General features: G+C 20.8%; 9 protein-coding genes across 9 annotated transcripts in view; 6 read left to right on the top strand and 3 right to left on the bottom strand.

Annotated features, from left to right (window-relative positions):
- The window catches only part of SRAE_2000464900 (UDP-glucuronosyl/UDP-glucosyltransferase family-containing protein), a gene marked incomplete at both ends in the record, with an annotated part of 4,095 nt that extends 966 nt beyond the window's left edge, over positions 1-3,129 (bottom strand). Inside the window, 2 exons of the mRNA XM_024643545.1 lie at positions 1,622-2,767; positions 2,815-3,129. Of these exons, the coding sequence (XP_024509204.1) occupies positions 1,622-2,767; positions 2,815-3,129 (1,461 nt within the window). The remainder of the gene's footprint in view (positions 1-1,621; positions 2,768-2,814) is intronic.
- Positions 3,130-4,055: 926 nt separating this feature from the next.
- On the top strand, positions 4,056-4,541 carry SRAE_2000464800 (Glycoprotein-N-acetylgalactosamine 3-beta-galactosyltransferase 1; the record flags this gene model as incomplete). The annotated part of the gene is made up of 1 exon (XM_024643544.1): positions 4,056-4,541. The coding sequence occupies one exon, from the start codon at positions 4,056-4,058 to the stop codon at positions 4,539-4,541; it is 486 nt and encodes a 161-aa protein (XP_024509203.1).
- A 1,005-nt stretch (positions 4,542-5,546) lies between these two features.
- Positions 5,547-6,726, top strand: SRAE_2000464700 (Histidine phosphatase superfamily, clade-2-containing protein; the record flags this gene model as incomplete). Its single annotated transcript, XM_024643543.1, has 3 exons — positions 5,547-5,627; positions 5,669-5,957; positions 6,017-6,726. The coding sequence occupies 3 exons, from the start codon at positions 5,547-5,549 to the stop codon at positions 6,724-6,726; spliced, it is 1,080 nt and encodes a 359-aa protein (XP_024509202.1).
- Positions 6,727-10,989: 4,263 nt separating this feature from the next.
- SRAE_2000464600 (Ubiquitin-60S ribosomal protein L40) lies at positions 10,990-11,807 on the bottom strand (the record flags this gene model as incomplete). Its single annotated transcript, XM_024643542.1, has 4 exons — positions 10,990-10,996; positions 11,179-11,422; positions 11,473-11,556; positions 11,792-11,807. 4 exons carry the CDS (start codon positions 11,805-11,807, stop codon positions 10,990-10,992), a joined length of 351 nt encoding a protein of 116 aa, XP_024509201.1.
- A 923-nt stretch (positions 11,808-12,730) lies between these two features.
- On the top strand, positions 12,731-13,433 carry SRAE_2000464500 (Hypothetical protein; the record flags this gene model as incomplete). The annotated part of the gene is made up of 2 exons (XM_024643541.1): positions 12,731-13,207; positions 13,305-13,433. The coding sequence occupies 2 exons, from the start codon at positions 12,731-12,733 to the stop codon at positions 13,431-13,433; spliced, it is 606 nt and encodes a 201-aa protein (XP_024509200.1).
- A 24-nt stretch (positions 13,434-13,457) lies between these two features.
- SRAE_2000464400 (N-alpha-acetyltransferase 50) lies at positions 13,458-14,020 on the top strand (the record flags this gene model as incomplete). The annotated part of the gene is made up of 2 exons (XM_024643539.1): positions 13,458-13,529; positions 13,580-14,020. 2 exons carry the CDS (start codon positions 13,458-13,460, stop codon positions 14,018-14,020), a joined length of 513 nt encoding a protein of 170 aa, XP_024509199.1.
- A 98-nt stretch (positions 14,021-14,118) lies between these two features.
- On the top strand, positions 14,119-15,595 carry SRAE_2000464300 (Ku70/Ku80 C-terminal arm domain and Ku70/Ku80 beta-barrel domain and SPOC like C-terminal domain-containing protein; the record flags this gene model as incomplete). Its single annotated transcript, XM_024643538.1, has 2 exons — positions 14,119-14,561; positions 14,599-15,595. The coding sequence occupies 2 exons, from the start codon at positions 14,119-14,121 to the stop codon at positions 15,593-15,595; spliced, it is 1,440 nt and encodes a 479-aa protein (XP_024509198.1).
- A 560-nt stretch (positions 15,596-16,155) lies between these two features.
- SRAE_2000464200 (Hypothetical protein) lies at positions 16,156-16,534 on the bottom strand (the record flags this gene model as incomplete). Its single annotated transcript, XM_024643537.1, has 2 exons — positions 16,156-16,359; positions 16,403-16,534. The coding sequence occupies 2 exons, from the start codon at positions 16,532-16,534 to the stop codon at positions 16,156-16,158; spliced, it is 336 nt and encodes a 111-aa protein (XP_024509197.1).
- A 307-nt stretch (positions 16,535-16,841) lies between these two features.
- On the top strand, positions 16,842-18,644 carry SRAE_2000464100 (Nrf2-associated protein keap1b; the record flags this gene model as incomplete). The annotated part of the gene is made up of 1 exon (XM_024643536.1): positions 16,842-18,644. The coding sequence occupies one exon, from the start codon at positions 16,842-16,844 to the stop codon at positions 18,642-18,644; it is 1,803 nt and encodes a 600-aa protein (XP_024509196.1).
- Positions 18,645-18,733: the final 89 nt, after the last annotated feature.

Below are 18,733 nucleotides of genomic sequence, written 5' to 3'. Positions count from 1 at the left end.
TACAGTATTTTATCTTTTTTCTAGATATCAAATATTTAAATCAAAATGAAGACTGAAAGCAGTTCCACAAAAAATTGATGATTTTTAATTTATTTAATTGTTAATTAAACATTTATCATTTTTTATATTCTTTTATTAATTTTTTTGTACTTTTTGTCATGAAATTAAAGTATATATAAATACAAATGATAAATTATTAATAAAATAAAGCAACAGTATTGTATTTTTTTAAAATAACTATATTATTAAATTTTAACAAAATGAAAAAATTGTAAATCAGGGCATTAAGATGAAGCAAAGTAAAATGTATAAAAAAAGAAAAAAAAGTATAATAGATATGTTTTTTTTTTGAAAAGATTAATTTATAATCAAATTATACTTAACTTTTTTTAAACTTATTATTTATAAATTATGTTGGGTACTTTTCAGTTTCGGTAGAGACAAATTTTGTTCAAAAAAAAAAGTACGAAAAATTAAAAATTTTATTTTTTTTGAGTCGAAGAGATTCTTTTGCATATATAATAATTAAAAAATTATTAAATTTTGTCAATTTTTTCTTTTTTTTTACTTGTTCCTTCCGACGACCAGAAGGTTGCTATATCTCGCAAAATTTGGATGAAAGGTTTTTCTTATTTATTTCTCTACTTTCACATGAATTCAGCAAAGTAACTGTCTGGCATATTTCTAGAAGTACATCTCTGCTTCTTGTTCCTCCATTTGGCACTTCCTCACATTCTTTCAATAGTTTGGGTGTGAGCTCCAGACTCAGAATCCACAAAAAAGGAGTACTTGTGATCAACCTTCAAGTGAATGAATCACTAGTTTCTTCTTACATAATTTGACCAAAACTAGTTCCACGCATCATAAAAAAACAACGGTTTCTTTTTTGGTCGCTAGTAAACTAAAAATCTCTATTTCTGCAAAAAAACACTTAATTTGGAAATAATATTTTGTGAAAAAAATGACTGTTAGAAAAAGTTGAATTTCTTGATGATTTTTTTATCAATTGATCTAATTCTTTCATCATTATTTTCCTGACAAGTCAATTATCAAATATCAATTACCTTTAAATTAAATTTATCACTTTTCTTGATAAGAATTATCATTTAAAATTTGTCCCTACCGAAACTGAAAAGTACCTTATGTTGCTTTGATTATTTTTATTATATCTAATTACTTTAATTATTTTTTTTATTTTTTTAGATATAAGGATAAAAATGATAAACATTTTACTTAGAAAAAAAAGAAAGTGATAAAAAAATTACATAATAAGTCTTAATAATATGTTTTAAAATTGATTAGTTTTTATTACATTTCAAAATTATTAATTTTTGAATATTATACTTTACAAATAATTTAATTTTTACATTAAAAAAAGTTCTCTTCTATTATACAATGTAATTTTTTAAATAAAAGTTTTATTATTTACTTTTTATAGTAGTTAATTAAAATAATCTAATGTTTTATTATTAAAATTAAAATAACTTTTTTTATAAAAATTTTTAAATTATTTATTTTTTTTGGTTTTGTCAATTTTTATTAAAAATTTCTTCTTTATTATTATAATCAAAATTGTATTTATAAGTAGAAAAGCACAAAATATTGTAACTATAACATCTACGTTATGATATTCAATAAATCCCATATTTATTGATGGTAAATCAAGCATGGGAAAAGGTCCATATTTACAAGCAAAGTTTACATAATTTATAAGTAAACGTTTTGGTTGTATTGGTAGATTTTTTAATCTTTCTGATAATAATAAAGCATTATTTGAATATTTTTTATTATTTATTACATCATTAATATATTTTTCTAATAATCCATCAACTTTTAAATAATTTTTCTTCATCAATTTACCAATATTATGTTTTTCAATAAGTTTAGCATTTTTATATTGGTCAACAAAAATTGGAATTACTATTGCTTTAACACCATTAAAAGCAAGTTCTGTTATAGAATTAGCACCACCATGTGTAATAAAAAGTGATATTCTTTTATCATTTAATAAATTATTTTGTGGAAACCACTCTGTTACAATAAGATTATCTATACCACTATCAATATTATCATCTAGTTTTTCATATTTCCATATAAATGTTATATGTTTCATATTTTTAATTGTATTAATTATAACATTTTTCATTTTTTTTGGCATATTATGACATTTAGAAATAGTACCAAATGATATCAAAATAGTATAATTTCTTTTAGATAAAATATTATTCCAATAATTATTTAAAAGTTTTGGTTTGGGTAAACCAATTCCAGCAATTTCAACCATTTTTGGAACTTTTGGACCAGGAAAATTTAAAAATGGATTTGAATTTATAAAAAAAAATGATGTATCAGAGATTGATTTTCTAATGTCAAAGAAATTTTTACCATATTTTTTATTAAATTCTTCATATAATGTTGGTTTACTCCATTTATTAATAGTATAAAAAAGTGTTATCCAATGTGAAATTAAATTACCAAAACGATCTATAAAAGTAATATTATTTCCAAAATAATTCATTGCAGTTGGCATAAAAGATGCTGGAAATTGTAAACCAAATTCATCATACAATGTATCAATTAAAGTAATAGCAGAACCTAAGGCATAATTTTTTATTCCCCAAACTTTAAAAAGTCCTATAAAATAATGATTTAATGGTTCCACAATTGCAAAATCAAATTTTTCATTTTTCATATTTAATGTTAAATTATTATCATTAAAAATCATAAGTCCTTGTTCATATATAGCATCAGCCCATAAGTTTAATGTCTTTAATAATTATATTTAATATTTTTCATAAAAAAAATATAACTTACAATAAATTGACTCAATGTATTATCATCACTTTCCCATAAAGAATCTATAATAGAATGTTTTGAAAACATTTCTGAAACAGATGGACTAGATGGATAATTAATAATTTTTGCTTTATATGCTCCAGGATGTTTTATGGATAAATCCATATCTACAGATAATACTGTTACATCATGACCAGCTTCATGCAATATATCTGCTATTTGTCCAAAAAAATTAACATGTGAATAACCAATTTTTGGATTACATATTAATATTTTATAAGATTCTAATATTAAGATAAAAACAAAAACTAAAAAGAATACAATCCAATTCATTTCTCATAGAAAAATTAAATGAATATTTTTATAGCTTGCTTAGTTTATCAACACAAAAAAAACATAAAACTTATATATACATATATATGTAATTTACAATAGTTAATAATCTATTTTATAATTAAAAAAATAATTTAAATTTATGATAATATTTAATAATTATTGTTTATTATTACATTATAATGTTTTAATTTTTTTAAACTTTCATAACAAAATTTATTTATTTGTTAATTATAGTTAAAAAGATTATTATTGGAGATAAATTTATTAAAATTATCAACAACAACAAAAAAATCATGTTTTTTTTTATCAAATTTTTTTTCGTTCATAAAAATGTATCATTATAAAAAAAATTTTTTTAGGTCAATTAATTAATTTATTAGTTTAAATTACCTAGAAAATATATTAAAATCTCTTTTTAAAATAAAAATTTAACAATTCAGAAGTAATTTTATAGTTATATAAAATGATGATAAAAAATATTCCTTACTTTTTATTCATTATTATTATTCATAAAATTATATATAATATGTCATTGAAAATAAACAAAGGTAAATTATAATTATATATTAATATTTTTTTTAGATGATAACTTTATAAATAATACAAAAATATTGTGTTTAATATATACACATACAAAAAATCACTATACAAAAGCAATTAGTGTAAAAGATACGTGGTTGAAACATTGTGATAAAAGTATATTTTTTAGTGATTCTTATAGTAGTGATCTAACAACATCAGATAAAAAAATAGAAACTGTTGTATTTAAGAATTATAATGATACATATGAAAATCTTTGGCAAAAAACAAGATTAGTTTTTTCATATGTATATGATAATTATTTTATTATAAATAAAAAAAAAGGATATGATTGGTTTTTGAAAGCTGATGATGATACTTTTGTTATTATTGAAAATTTAAAAATGTTTTTAAGAAAAAAAAATACAAATAAAGATTATTATTTTGGATGTAGATTAAAATCTTTAACTAAACAAATACCAAAAGGATTTATGTCTGGTGGTGCTGGTTATATATTAAGTAGAAGTTCAATTAAAAAATTAGTAACCAAAGGATTCAGAAATTCAAATATATGTACTAACAAGTTTAATGGTTTTGAAGATGTTGAAATGGGATGGTGTTTACAAAAATTAAATATTTTTCCATCTTATATTAGTGATCAAAAAGAAACAATGATGTTTTTTCCATCAAAAGCAATAATATTATATATTTTTGATATTGAAAAAAATGGTACATCTAAAGTATTAAAAAAACATATATATGATAAATTACCAAAAAAAGATATTCAATCAATGCCTAAATATCCAATAAGTTTTCATTATATTTCACCAAATAATATGTATATTTTAAATTATCTTTTTTATAAAGTTAAAATTGATATTGATAATTGATTTTTAATAATTGTGATATAAATTTCTTTACAATAATAAAAAAATTTTAGCTTAATAAATATAATTTATGATATGCAACTATTTAAATAAAATAATATTTATATAATATAATTTTTTTATTCATATATTTATTGTTATAATAAAAAAAAGTAATATTTTCTGTATTATTTTAGCAGAAAAATTTATTGAATCTAAATTTTTTGAAAAAGAATAAAATTTTTGTAAAAAGATTATTGCAAAATATTTGAAGAATTAAGAAAAGTTTGAATATTATTTATTAAATCTAATTTCTTATCTTAATTTTGTATTTAAAAAGTTTGTCTAATATAAAAAAATGTTAAGATAAGAATTCACAAATTATTTTATGGATAATAATTAAATTTTTAATAATTTTATATTTATACTTTTAAGATTTTTTTCACTTAACAAATGTTTATAAGAATAATTTAAAAAATTAATTTTTTAAATTGTTTATTATCAATATATATTTATGTTTATTATAATATTTACAATCAATCTTTCCAATTATGAAATGAATATCATACTTTGATAATAAAATTATGATAACATCCTAATCTATTTGAAAATTTATTCTTATGTAATTATAACAAAGTTATACTAAAATATAAGATATACATCTTTTAATCTTTATATTTTATTTCATATATTGTTGTATATGTAATTCTAAGAAAAGAAATAAATTTTCAAATAGTTTATTAATTTAATATTATATAATTTTGAGAAATACATATAATTTCATCTTTAAAAATTTAAAATATGATAAGACAAAGTTTATAATATTAACAATAAAATGTTGCTAGGTTTATTTAGAATTAAATATTTATAATGCTAATTTTAAAAGAAAAAGTTTAATTACTTTATTCTAACAACTGATAAATAAATGTTTAATTAGTAGAATGAAAAATTAATAGGAACAATATTATTTTTGTTTAATCAGAATAATTTTAAAAGTTAATTATTCTGATATATCAAACTTTTAAAAAAATGTTCTATCTTTTATTAATTTTTAATATTCTTAATATTTCTTTGATAATACCAACAAATGTCTTGTTAAATGTTCAAATTGTAAGTAGAAAGTTAAAAATAAAATTATTTGATTTAATTAGATATGGAGACATGGAGATAGACCACCAACAGAGATATATCAATATGATCCAAATAAAAATGTTTGGAGTGTTTCATTAGGTCAATTAACACAAAAAGGTATGAGACAACATTATGATTTGGGTAAAAGATTTTTTAAAAAATATAGTCAAGAAAAGAAACTTCTTAATTCAAATTATGATGCTAATCAAATTTATGTAAGAAGTACAGATATTGATAGAACTTTAGTATCAGCTTACTCAAATCTTGCTGGATTTTATGCTCAATCTAAAAATACTTATCCAAATGATGGTAAAAGTTGGCTAAACCATATACACCAATTCCTGTTCATACAGTAAAAAATTATAAAGATTATTTATTAAATCCAAATTTTAAATGTGAAAGGAGAAGTCAATTAGAAGATGATAGAAGAAATAATCCAAAATTTTTAGATTATCAATCAACATTATCAAATCTTTGTGAATATTTAACAAAACATTCTGGTATTAAAGTTAAAGGATACACTGAAATAAGAAATCTTTATAGTAATATTCGTTTAGAAAAAAGATATTATAATCTTCCACAACCATCATGGGTAACTCAAGATATTTATAATCAGATGGAGATAGTTGTTAATAAGTCAATAAATTATATTCATGGTGAAGAAGGTTTTGGTTTACCAGATGATATTGAATTAATTAGATTAAAAGGAGGAAATTTTGCTTATACAATTCTTCAAAATATAAAAAATACAATAAATAATAATAGTGATACAAAACTTTATTTTGCTTTTAGTGCACATGATGATACTTTATGGGCATTTGCTACTGTTTTAGGTTTTAAAAAAAAAGTAATGGGTGAAGGATATGTTGATTATGCAGCTAGTTTTACAATAGAATTATGGAAGAATGAAAGTAAAAATTATTATATAAAAATATTGTACGCTGGTAATGCGTATGACGAATTTAAGACAGTTACCAGTTTTATTAAAGGATGTCCACAAAGTGATTTTTGTCCAATAGAAATTTTTGAAAACTATCTTAAACCATATATAATTGAAAAACCATTAAATCATTGTTAAAAAGTCTAACAAATATTAACGTTCAAATACAAAACTTTATTAATCTATCATATCTATTTACATATTAATGAAAAATATATTTTCATTAATATGAATTATATAAAGACACATATTTTATTATAAAAGAAAATTTTTTGTATCTTACTTTTTTAATAAGTTATATATTTTCTATTTAATAAATAAAGTTTTATCAAAAAAAAGCTGTATATAATATTATATTAAAAATTTGTATTATTATTGTTAAGCTACAGTAAAACTATTTTATCTAATATGATTAATATTTTTTATTTCACTGAAAGAAAAAAAAATGCTACATCCTTATGAATTTTTTAAAATATATATCATTTGTTCTTTACTTCCGCATGAAATAATTATGAAGTATAGCTAAATTTATGCTTTAAGATAAGAAACTTCAAAATACTTATTCTTTTCAAAAAACCAGTTTGAACATGACTTAAGAAAATAAAGGAAAAAATAGAAATTTAAAATATTTCAAACTTTAAGTTTTATTTATATTTTTTTTCCATAAATAATCATACATTTATTTTTTACTTAATTTACAAAAGTTTTCAATTGAACTGACTTAATCAATATCTAATTTTTAAATAAAGCAATATATTGTTTTTTCTAATTCACAATATATTTATTATTTTTCAAAATTTTATCTTCTGTAAAGTAGATATATATTAATAATACAATTATTTAGCTAAAATTTAATGATAAATAGTATTCGATTAAATATTTTTTCAAACTTTTTGTACCATTTAAAAATGATTAATAATTAAACGCAAGAAATATGATTACAAATAATTTACTCATTTATTTCATATAACATTAAAAAAAATAACTTTAAATAAAACATAATTAACTAACGTTGTATGATCATTTTTTAAAATTAAATATTAACAGTAATTTTTTTTCCACTAAATTAATATAAAATAAATTCAAATAGTGATAATGTTAATTCAAAAAGTAAATTTGCATTTTCATAATTTACAAAAATATTTTGAAAATTTATATCTATTTTTCAAAACAAAAATTTTTTTGAAGCAATTTATAAGATTAGTCAATTAAAATTTATATTAATGTTATTATTTGAAAGCTTAATTTTAGTGTCATTGACGTATTAAAAATTTTTTTTGAATATTTAAATATTATAAACTTGTATAATTTTCATTAAAATTTTCAATAATGATTTGATAAAAATTTTTATACTGAAACAAAAATTAAATTTTAAAAAATAAATAATTAAAAAAAAACAACTTTTTTGGAATTTGAATATGCTACTATACTCATTCGATAGATCTTGAGACGGGATGAATTTTGAATATAATCAACAATATTCAAATATTGAAACTTCAAGAGTTATAAGGATTCAAAGTTGAGGAGCGAAATTGTGGAATATTTTTTTTGTAAAACATGATTTTTATGATAATATTGTAAATTTGAAAAATAAATACTTTATTATTGCTCAATTTTTTAAGAAAAATTCATTAAGCCTATTCACATCTTTATATGACTTCTAAAAATGAAGATATGATAAGAAGTATACTTTAAAAAAGGTTTTAAGAATGTAGTGATAACTCAAGTTAATGAAGCCACAGAAGCAGGAAACCAGATGCGCTGTGTTTCTTTCATAATTTAAAATATACCTTACGTTGAAAACATTTTAAAATGTTCAACCGTTCTTGAAATACTATACTTGGTATTTTTTCGCGCGTAATCCATTGTCATCATTTTTTTATATCTCGAAAGTGGTTAAAGGTATAAAAATATTTTGAAGCTAGACCCCATATGAAAACTTATTTGAAGTCGATTGCAAAAATCTGATTAAATTTATTTTTATTATGAAGCGAGATATGACGAAAGGCGGAAATTTTTCTAAAATATTCATTGTTCCCGACTTTTCAGTATCTCAGCAAATACTTATCCTATGAAGATGGGACTAGCTTCATTCGATTTCTATTCAAAAGTAGGTCTAGACTATTAATTTTCACAGCTTTAACATAAATATTTTCAGAGATATAAAAATTGGCTGAAAATTTTCTAGATTTCCGATTTTATCTCTAAAAATAAGAACAAAGAAAAGCAACTTTTTTTGGAAATAAAATATGTTACTATATTCATTCGATAGCTCTTGAAATGGGATGAATTTTGAATATAATCAACAATATTCAAAAATTGAAACTTCAGGAGTTATAAAGTTTCAAAGATGAGGGCGAAATTGGGGAATATTTTTTTGTAAATTTTGATTTCTATGATAATATTGTAAATTTTAAAAATGAATATTATATTCTAGATCAATTTTTTAAGAAAAATTCATTAAGCCTATTCACATCTTTATATGACTTCTAAAAATGAAGATATGATAAGAAATATGTTTAAAAAAAAGTTTCAAGAAACCATCGATAACTCAAGTAAATGAAGTCACAGAAGCATGAAATTTGATGCGCTGGGCTTCTTTCGTAAATTAAGGTATACCCTACGTTGAAAACATTTTTATATTTTCAATGGTTCTTGAAATATTATACTTGGTATTTTTTCGCGCGTAATCCATTGTCATCATTTTTTTATATCTCGAACATTTTTAAAGATATAAAAATATTTTCAAGGTAAACCCTATATGAAAACTCATTAGAAGATGATTGCAGAAATCAAATTATATTTATCTTCATTCTGAAGCAAGATATGAACGAAGGCGAAAATTTTTTAAAAATATTCATTGTTCCCGACTTTTCAGTATCTCAGAAAATATTTATGCTATGAAGATGGGACTGGTTTCATTCGATTTCTATTCAAAAGTAGGTTTAGAATATTTATTTTTATTGCTATAATATTATTATTGTCAGAGATATAAAAATTGGCTGAAATTTTTCTAGATTTCTGTATTTTCCTCTGAAAATGTGACAAAAAAAACAACTTTTTTTGGAATTTGAATATGCAACTATAGTCATTCGATAGCCTTTGAAACGGGATGAATTTTGAATATAATCAACAATAGCTTAATTTTTGAGTCACATGTATATTAGAAATTTTTTTTGAAATTTGAGTATTAAATGTATGTATAATTTTTTTAAAAATTCAGAAATGATTTTATATAAATTTTATTAATCTAGTACGTAAGTGACTTAAAAGGAGATCCTTATTTGAGATATTCTAAAAAGTTTATTTTTATTAATTCTGACAAATTAATATGTTTTATATGGTACTTATTTGCCAATTATAAAAATATTAATATCATAAGTTTGTAAGGTAAAATTTTTATATTCTACTGAAAGCGGAAAAGAATTTGTATATACCTCTATAAATAATTTACTTTTTTATATGAATTTTAATTTTTTGACTTTATTTACATTCAGTTTCATAGAAATTGACATTACTTATAATTTTCTTTTGCTTATATTGTTATTGAATTTCTTAAGTATACTATAAACATAAGAAAAATTGTTTTAAACGTTTTTTTTTGATTTTATAAATATACTTTTCTTTAAGAATTAATAATATATCATAATTAAAGTTTAAATGATAAAAAATAATTTTATATCAAATTTTCATAAAGGACCATATTAAACATGTTTAAATTAAAATTTCAGATAATATTTTATTTATTGAATAACTATTATGACAGCAAAACAAACATTTTAGATAAAAAATATTAATCTTTTTTTTATACAAATGTATTTAAGATGTAACAAGTAAAAAGTTAAACTAAAATTTTTTTTACAAAAGTTTTTATTTAAACTTTGAAATAAATAAAAAATATCTTTAACAAAATTAAATATTACTGTTGAATGTTTTATTTTTAAAACAATTATTGATTCATGTATTTTTATTTTAAAAAAAAAACAAAATACTTCATTTAAAAAAATATCATTAATTTATACTGTATAATTTTAAACATAAAAAAGATATTATAATATTAAAGTTAACATTATAATAAATATTTTAAATTAGTTTAAAATTTATACTGTAAAAATTACTAAATTTGTTTTGAAAAATAAGTATTAATTATTATGTTGAAAACGTTGTATTATATTTTTGTTAATGAATATGTATAACTATCTCTCCATTACTTTCTTAGCAAAAAAATTATATTAATAAAAAACAAGCCACTACTTAATTTCATATCATATTTAAATTCATTTTTTTTAATACTGTTATTTTTCTTTCTTCAAAGCATAATTTTTGATAATTATTTAAATAAAGTTTTTTAAATGACAAATCATAACATAAAATATTGAGCATATAACGCATTTCTACAAACTACTCCCTAAAGGTAAAAGTAAAAAATACTTGAATTTAATTATTCAAGAAAATTTTACAAAAAATATTTTAAAAAACATTAAAAAAAATACATATCACAAGTGTCAGTAAAATATATAAAAGTACATTTTAACTCAACAAATCACTAAACACTATACATCTCACGATGTAAAGCATAAAAAACATTACTTCAATTTTTTTTTTGGACGTAATTGATTGCTATGACCGCATTTCTTCTTACGACAATTTGTTGCACGTGGTGGAAGACGTGCATAGCATTTACAGCAAACTTGCTTGTCGCAATTATAAGATTTAGCTAATAATATAAGTGATGGTTCAGTAACCCCTCCACGTAAACGAAGAACTAAATGAAGAGTAGATTCTTTTTGAATATTATAATCTGAAAGTGTTCTTCCATCCTCAAGTTGTTTTCCTATCAAAAATCATTTGAAATTTTAATAATTTTGAAAAAAAAAAACATACCGGCAAATATAAGCCGTTGTTGGTCTGGTGGGATACCTTCTTTTTCATGAATCTTAGTTTTAACATTATCAACTGTATCTGAGGCTTCAACCTCAAGAGTTATTGTTTTTCCAGTTAAAGTTTTAACAAAAATTTGCATTATTTCTATAAAAATATAAACTTCAGTAACAAAATACTATATTAAAAATATCACGAGAATCTATAAGAAATAGATAAAAATAAAACTATAAAGAAACATTATTTTTTAAAATGTTAACATAGAAAAATTACTTTAACCATCCTTCTCGTGCACTTTTTTATATTAAAAAAAAAACTTTACATTTAATATATAACATTCTGTTTACTTGAAAAAAGGCACACCTTCCAAGAAAAAAAAACCCACTGATTTCTACATTATTTAGTATTTCAATGTTTTCAAAAAAAAGAAACCAAACAAAACTTTATTTTTTAAAAAAAATTTTGAAACAAGAATGGATACTTTTTTGTTAGCTTTCCTCCAAAATAAAATGTCAATAACTTTTTTAAAAAAATATTTTTATAAATAAAATAAGAAATATGAATAGGACAATTCTTTTTGAACAAAAAAATTTTTTAAAAAAAAGTTGAAATTTATTTTCAGAGACTTTTCGATTATTTCGTAAATTTAAACTTTAAAATTAGTTTCTTTGTTCTAAACATTATTTAGACAGTACTCCATTATTTTAAAGTATTTCTATTAATTTTTTCTATTTCTATTTACCATTTGTTGCTATTGTTCCACAACATAACATATATAATTTAAAAAAAAAAGTATATTTGAAATCATTAATTTTTTTAAAATATAAATTGGATCTGTCTTTATTACCTGAAAATAACAATTTTTATCTTAGATGTAATAGCAAATATTTTTATTTGACGTTATTTGTATCTGATTTATAATAAAATTTCTAATTTAAATCTTATTCGTTATAAAAAACCAAACTTACTTTTTTAGTTTTAAAATTTTTAATTGCTTTTTAATAAGTAATTATTTCATGTACAAGAATTTTATTATTAAAAAAGATTATTATTAATTTTATTTTGAAGAGGAAGCCAACAAAAAAATAACTAAGAATGTGAATTTGAATATAAATAGTTTATTCGTAGATACAATGAAAGAAAAAAAAAGATATTTATCTATTTTACAATACATACATCGGATATTTTTATTACCATGGTGATTGTAATATAAAGTCTATTTTAAATAAAATATTTTGTTATTATATATTTATATTTTTCTATGGATAAAAAAACCAATAAAAATGACTGTCCAGAAAACAACAGTAAGCGATGGCAAAAGTTATTGGATGAATGGAAAGAACTACCAGAAATAGAAAAAAATGCCCTTTTTACTGCCTACGAAAATGACAAAACTAATAAACTTGAAGAAAGTGAAAAAAAAATCAAATTAACAAAAGAAGATGTTGATAAGATAAAAAAGCTTTTAAAAGAGAGAAGTATTGTAAATACAAGGGATATATCCACTAAACCTAATAATCAAAAAAAAGAAAAATTATTTAATGAGAAAATTATTTATTATGAATATAAAAAATATTGTGAAATTGAAAAAGAATATCTAACTAATCTTTTAAATGTAATGAGAAATTTCAAAGAACATAAAACTACTATCTCTTCTATTGATGGCGATTTTAAAGATATTTCAAATGACTCTATTAGTTATATGAAGGAAAAGTTCAGGGAAATTATAAAAAACAAGGTGACGTTTTGTTTACAGACACATCTTTTCAATCGCTCCTAAAGCGATTTCTTTTTGAATAATTAACTTGCTTTTTTGTTTGACGTTTATATTTCAGGCATCAACATCTACAAATTTTACATATTATTCTCTACGACTATTATCAGCTTTAGAAGCATACAAAAAATTAGATTTTGTTGATGATAATTTAGAAAAAATTATATCATTTATTAAAGGAAATTTTTAGTTTGTTTCTTTTTTTTTGATATTAATGGATAATAATTTAAATTTTGTTGTTGATTCTCAAATTTCTTTAGAACCATTAACACCAAAAACAATAACTGTATGTTTATTTATATATATATAAATATTTATTATTATTTTTTTTTTTAGGCATTTAAAATTATAAATTCATCTGTTTTGCCTGTACATTATAGTGATAAATTTTACCAAGAAATTCTTAATGAAGATGTTCAAGATTTTAGTAGAATTGTTATATTAAAATCTAGTGGTACACCAATAGGTGCTGTTTCATGTCGTATTGCATCGTCAAAATTAGGATCAAATTTGACAAATTCTGATTTGTATATTATGACACTAGGTACACTGCCAGCATATAGAAGAAGAAAAATAGGTACTATTTTATTGGAATATATATTTCAATTATGTAAAAAATTATCTTTCATAAAAAGAATTGTACTTCATGTTCAGACAAGTAATGAGGAAGCTTTAGATTTTTATAAAAAATTTGATTTTCGTATTGCTGATACTATTGAAGGATATTATAAAAGAATTGATGTTACAAGTGCTCATTTGTTGATTAAAGATTTATAAAGTCTTTATTTTTTTTTATTAGATATAGTTTTATATTGTTTTATAACATATATTATATCTTTTTGTTGTATTAAATTTTATAAATTTTGTAGTGTATAATGTCTTACTTAGAAGGTTCAATTGTAATTTTTTTTGATGGTCTATTTAAAGATAAATTTTCATTTGATAAAGGAAAAAATATACTTGAAAAAATAATTATTAACAAAATGATGACTATTAATAAAGATAATATTAGTTTATATATTAATATACCATGCTTTAAAGATGCTATAACATTAACTGCTGATATTACTAAGGAACATTTTTTTAACATAAAAAAAATTATAAAACAACTTGTTTATTCTAGAAATATTGAGTGTAATGATATTTTTGTTAAGATAATTGAAACTTTTACATCAAGAGAAATATCTACACGATTACGTAAGAAAGAAAATATAAATGTACTTATAATAAGTGATTTATCATTGCAACCAGGAAGTAATAGTCGAATTGATGATTTTGAATTATGTATATCAAAATTTCTATTAAATATTTATTTGTTGTACGTTTATTTAGATATAATTATTTAATTTTTTTAGTGGTGTTGAAATTAATAATCAATCAAATAACTTATCTCCAATATCCATTTCATATCTTAAATTAATTTCACCAGATAGATGTTTTTCATTTGACAAAAGTTTAGAACATGTTAAATATTTTGTAACATCAACTGTTAAACCATTAAATGCAAAAATTAATTTTATAATTGATGAAGATTACATTGTTCCATTAATTGGATATGTTAATCAAGTTAAAATTCAAGATAAATTTAATATTAATAAAACAATTGGCCAAGATAATGATAAAAAATTGAAAAGAACATATGTATATAAAAATGATAAAGATGAAGAAATTGAATCTGATTGTATTATTGATGCATATCAATATGGTAATCAATTAGTACCATTTAATTTTTTTGATCAACTTTATCACAGTATGGAACCAGGAATAAAATCTTTAAAATTATTAAAATTTGCCCCTATAAGTGATATAGACTTATCCTTTCTTGAATCTCCAGTTTACCATTATTTTCTTGATAAATCTAATTCTGATTTAGCAAATCGTGGTGAAAAATTAATTGAAGCAATGATTGGTAATAATGTTGTGGCTATAGGAAGTAGAATTCTTAGTAAAAATTCTAAACCTAAATTAGTTGTTATGTTTCCTGGAATTTGTAAAGATTCATCTGAACCAATTTTAATAACATTTATTTCTATTTTTAAAGAAAGTATAAACTTAATTGATATTCCTTCTGAAAACAAAATAATTGAAAGTTTGACAACAAATGATATATCACTTATGGATTCTTATATTGATACAATGATGCTAGAATCTCATAATAATCGATATAAACCTGAACATACACCAGATCCTTTTTATCAAAGCAAATTATCTACTATAATTGAAAAAGTAACAGACGAAATTTCTTATGATAAATCATATATCAAGGAAATTTTAAATTTGGACAAAGATACAACAGAAAAATGTAAATATATTGAAAAAAAATTGTTTGATTGTTATGGTTATTTAGAATGATAATCCATACGTAAATGGAAAGTTTTCCATTATAAAAATCTTTTAAGTCGTATAAACTGTTTTTTTTTTTGTCATCAAGAGTTATCTTAAAATATTGATATTTTAAATCTTCTTAATATTTTTCTATTCTTCTTTTTCATAAAAAATATTAGAGAATTAATGTAAAATATTTTATTTTTCAATATATTTTATTTCAAGTGAATTAAATACCATTCAATTTAACTTTTATAATAACTATAAAAGCATCACTATAACAATATATGACTTATGATATTTAGAGTTAACAAAAATCATGTAATCATTTATCATAAATATAAGTAAATATAATAATATCAATAAACTTTTCACATGAATGTATAAAAATTTTTTTGCCATACCGTAATATTTAGCTTACAATTATGAATATTTATTACATGATTAATAGCTTTACATAATTTTTTTTAACAATTAGGACAATAAGTACAACAAAAAAAAAACAATTTGTTTTGAAAATAAATATTGACTGAAAAAAAAACTATGAAAACAATTTATACATGTGAAATTTAACCTAAATCAATATATCAAACATCTTCTTCTTTTTTTTGTCTATTATTTTCAATAATTTTATCACTGGTAGTTGATGAAGAACGAGAAAAAGTAAACGATAATTTTTGAAATAAAGTTTTTTTCTTTACTTTTGCCATTGAACCATTAATCATTACTTGACTATCACATTTACTAATTGTACTATCCATTGTAATTGTACTATTTATACTTCTAAGACTCTAAAAAAAAATACAATATATTATAAAAAAAATTATTTTATACCTCACTACAATATGATGGTGGAAATTGTGGTAATGATTCTTCATTATCATTAGAAGATTGACAATAATCATTAAAAAATATTATTCTAGAAATATCCTTATATCTTGCTCGAATACTACGTTTATCTTGCATAATTTTTTTTTTTTAATAATATATAGGATAAAATAAAAATATATATTAAAATTTTAATATTATAAACTAGGAAAACATCAAGGTATACAATATATAATAAATATGATAAAAGCAAGCATTAAATATTTTATGAAGTTAACAATTAAATAAACATCTTCCCAAAATTTTACATTTTCTAGTATATATATATTAAAATTTTATAATTATATAAAAATGACATGTTATAAAGTGAGGTTAATTTACTATAATCTTAAAATTTTTATTTTTATACTTTTATTTCTTTTTTTTTTTTAAGTGATTAAAAGTAATGGGAGTATCAAAATTAAAAACATGTAAAAAGAATACCTCCCGACATTGTAATTCTTTTAAATTAGTTTCAAAAGGTAGTATTGGTCATCATGATACAAAAAATATATCTAAATGTTCAGCTATATTAAAAATAATTAAAAAACATCTAAAGGAGGATTCAAGAAATAAAGATATTTTAAAAAAGAAAATTATTGAAGTTTATGAAAATGAGGCTAAAAATGTTGAAATAACATTTGCAAATAATGTAAAAGGATACTATCCAACTGATATATTGACATCAAATAGTCAATATTTTAATCGACTATTAAATGGTCCATACTTACCTTCAGATCATAGAAAATTACAATTATATTCTGTAGTTAAAGAAGGTTTTGATGCCGTTTTAATTCTTCTCAAAAAAGATAATAATAGTAAAATAAATATTTTAAAAAGTTTAAAAGAACAAATTTTAATTGAATTATTTGATGTTTCAACATTTCTTTTTTTAGATAAATCAACAACAAAAATAGTTAATGAATTATGGGTTAGAATAACTGATGATAATATTGTTATTATGTATATGTTAACAAAAATGAGAGATATAAATTTTTCAAAAAAACTTTTTACCAGAATATCATTTATTTTTAACAAACTTTATTTAAATAAAACATATTTACTACTAGATGAGGAAGATATATTAAATTTACTTTTAAATCCTTTAACAAATATTAATATATCTAATGATTACTCAATACTTTCATCATACTTAGAAGCAAGAATAAAAAATTTTCCTGAAAAAAAAAATGACCAATTATGGTTATATTTATATAATATTTGTAATGAAGTATCAAAAATTGGAAGTTCTGAAGTTTTTGGTATTACAAAACGTTACCCTAATAGAGTAGTTCTTAATATTGGGGGTGTCTCTTCATTAGGAATAACAAATGAATGTGAAATATTTAATCCTAGTGATGAAAGATGGTATTATGGTCCATCATTTTTATCAACAAATTTACCACCATTATCAATGCATGGTTTATGTTCAAATGAATCTTATATTTATTGTTTAGGTGGTACAAGTCATATTAAATATAAAAGATCAAGTTGTTATCGTTTCTCATTAGAAACTCTTGATTGGGAAGAAATATGTAGTGGACAAGTAAGTAGACAATATTGTGGAACGGGAATGTTGCATAATTTATTTCCTATTATTGTTGGAGGTAAAGATGAAAGAAGGCGATTTAAAACTTGTGAAATATTTCTACCACAATTAAATAACTGGAAACAGACATCTAATATGTCAGAAATAAGATCAGATTTTGCATCATCTTCTTTTAATGACATATTTTTTGTTGCCGGTGGATTTAATGGTGATAAAGTTTTGAGTGTTGCAGAGTATTATGATTATACAAGAAATGAGTGGATTGATATTTGTTCTAAAATGAAACATGCCAGGTATGGTACTCGTGGTGTTTTTCTTAATGGAAGATTTATTGTAACTGGAGGAACAGAAATTACAGGTTCAACAGCTTTAACTTCATGTGAATATTATGATCCTAGAGAAGGTAAATTTTTTTCAATGAAAAATAAATTAATAAATGGTAGATCAAGTCATGGTTGTACAGTTTTTGGTGATAAAATAATTGTATCTGGAGGAATAAATGAAAAAGAAAATAAAATATTAGAAACATGTGAAATTTTTGATTCTAGATTAGATCGTTGGCTTCTTACTGATTCAATATCTGATTGTAAATCAAATCTACAATCAGTATGTATTGAATATTCTTCAAAAATTCCACAATTTTTGCCACATTGCAAGTAAACAAAAAAAAAACTAACATTTAAAATTAATAATATTACCTAGTAATTAATCTAACTTTACAAAATTCTTTATAAAATCAAACAAAGAAA

Source organism: Strongyloides ratti (assembly GCF_001040885.1).
Source record: "Strongyloides ratti genome assembly S_ratti_ED321, chromosome : 2".
NCBI classification, from domain to species: Eukaryota; Metazoa; Nematoda; class Chromadorea; order Rhabditida; family Strongyloididae; genus Strongyloides; species Strongyloides ratti.
The sequence above is the reverse complement of the archived record's forward strand: the minus strand, read 5'-3'. Positions and strand labels throughout refer to the sequence as shown.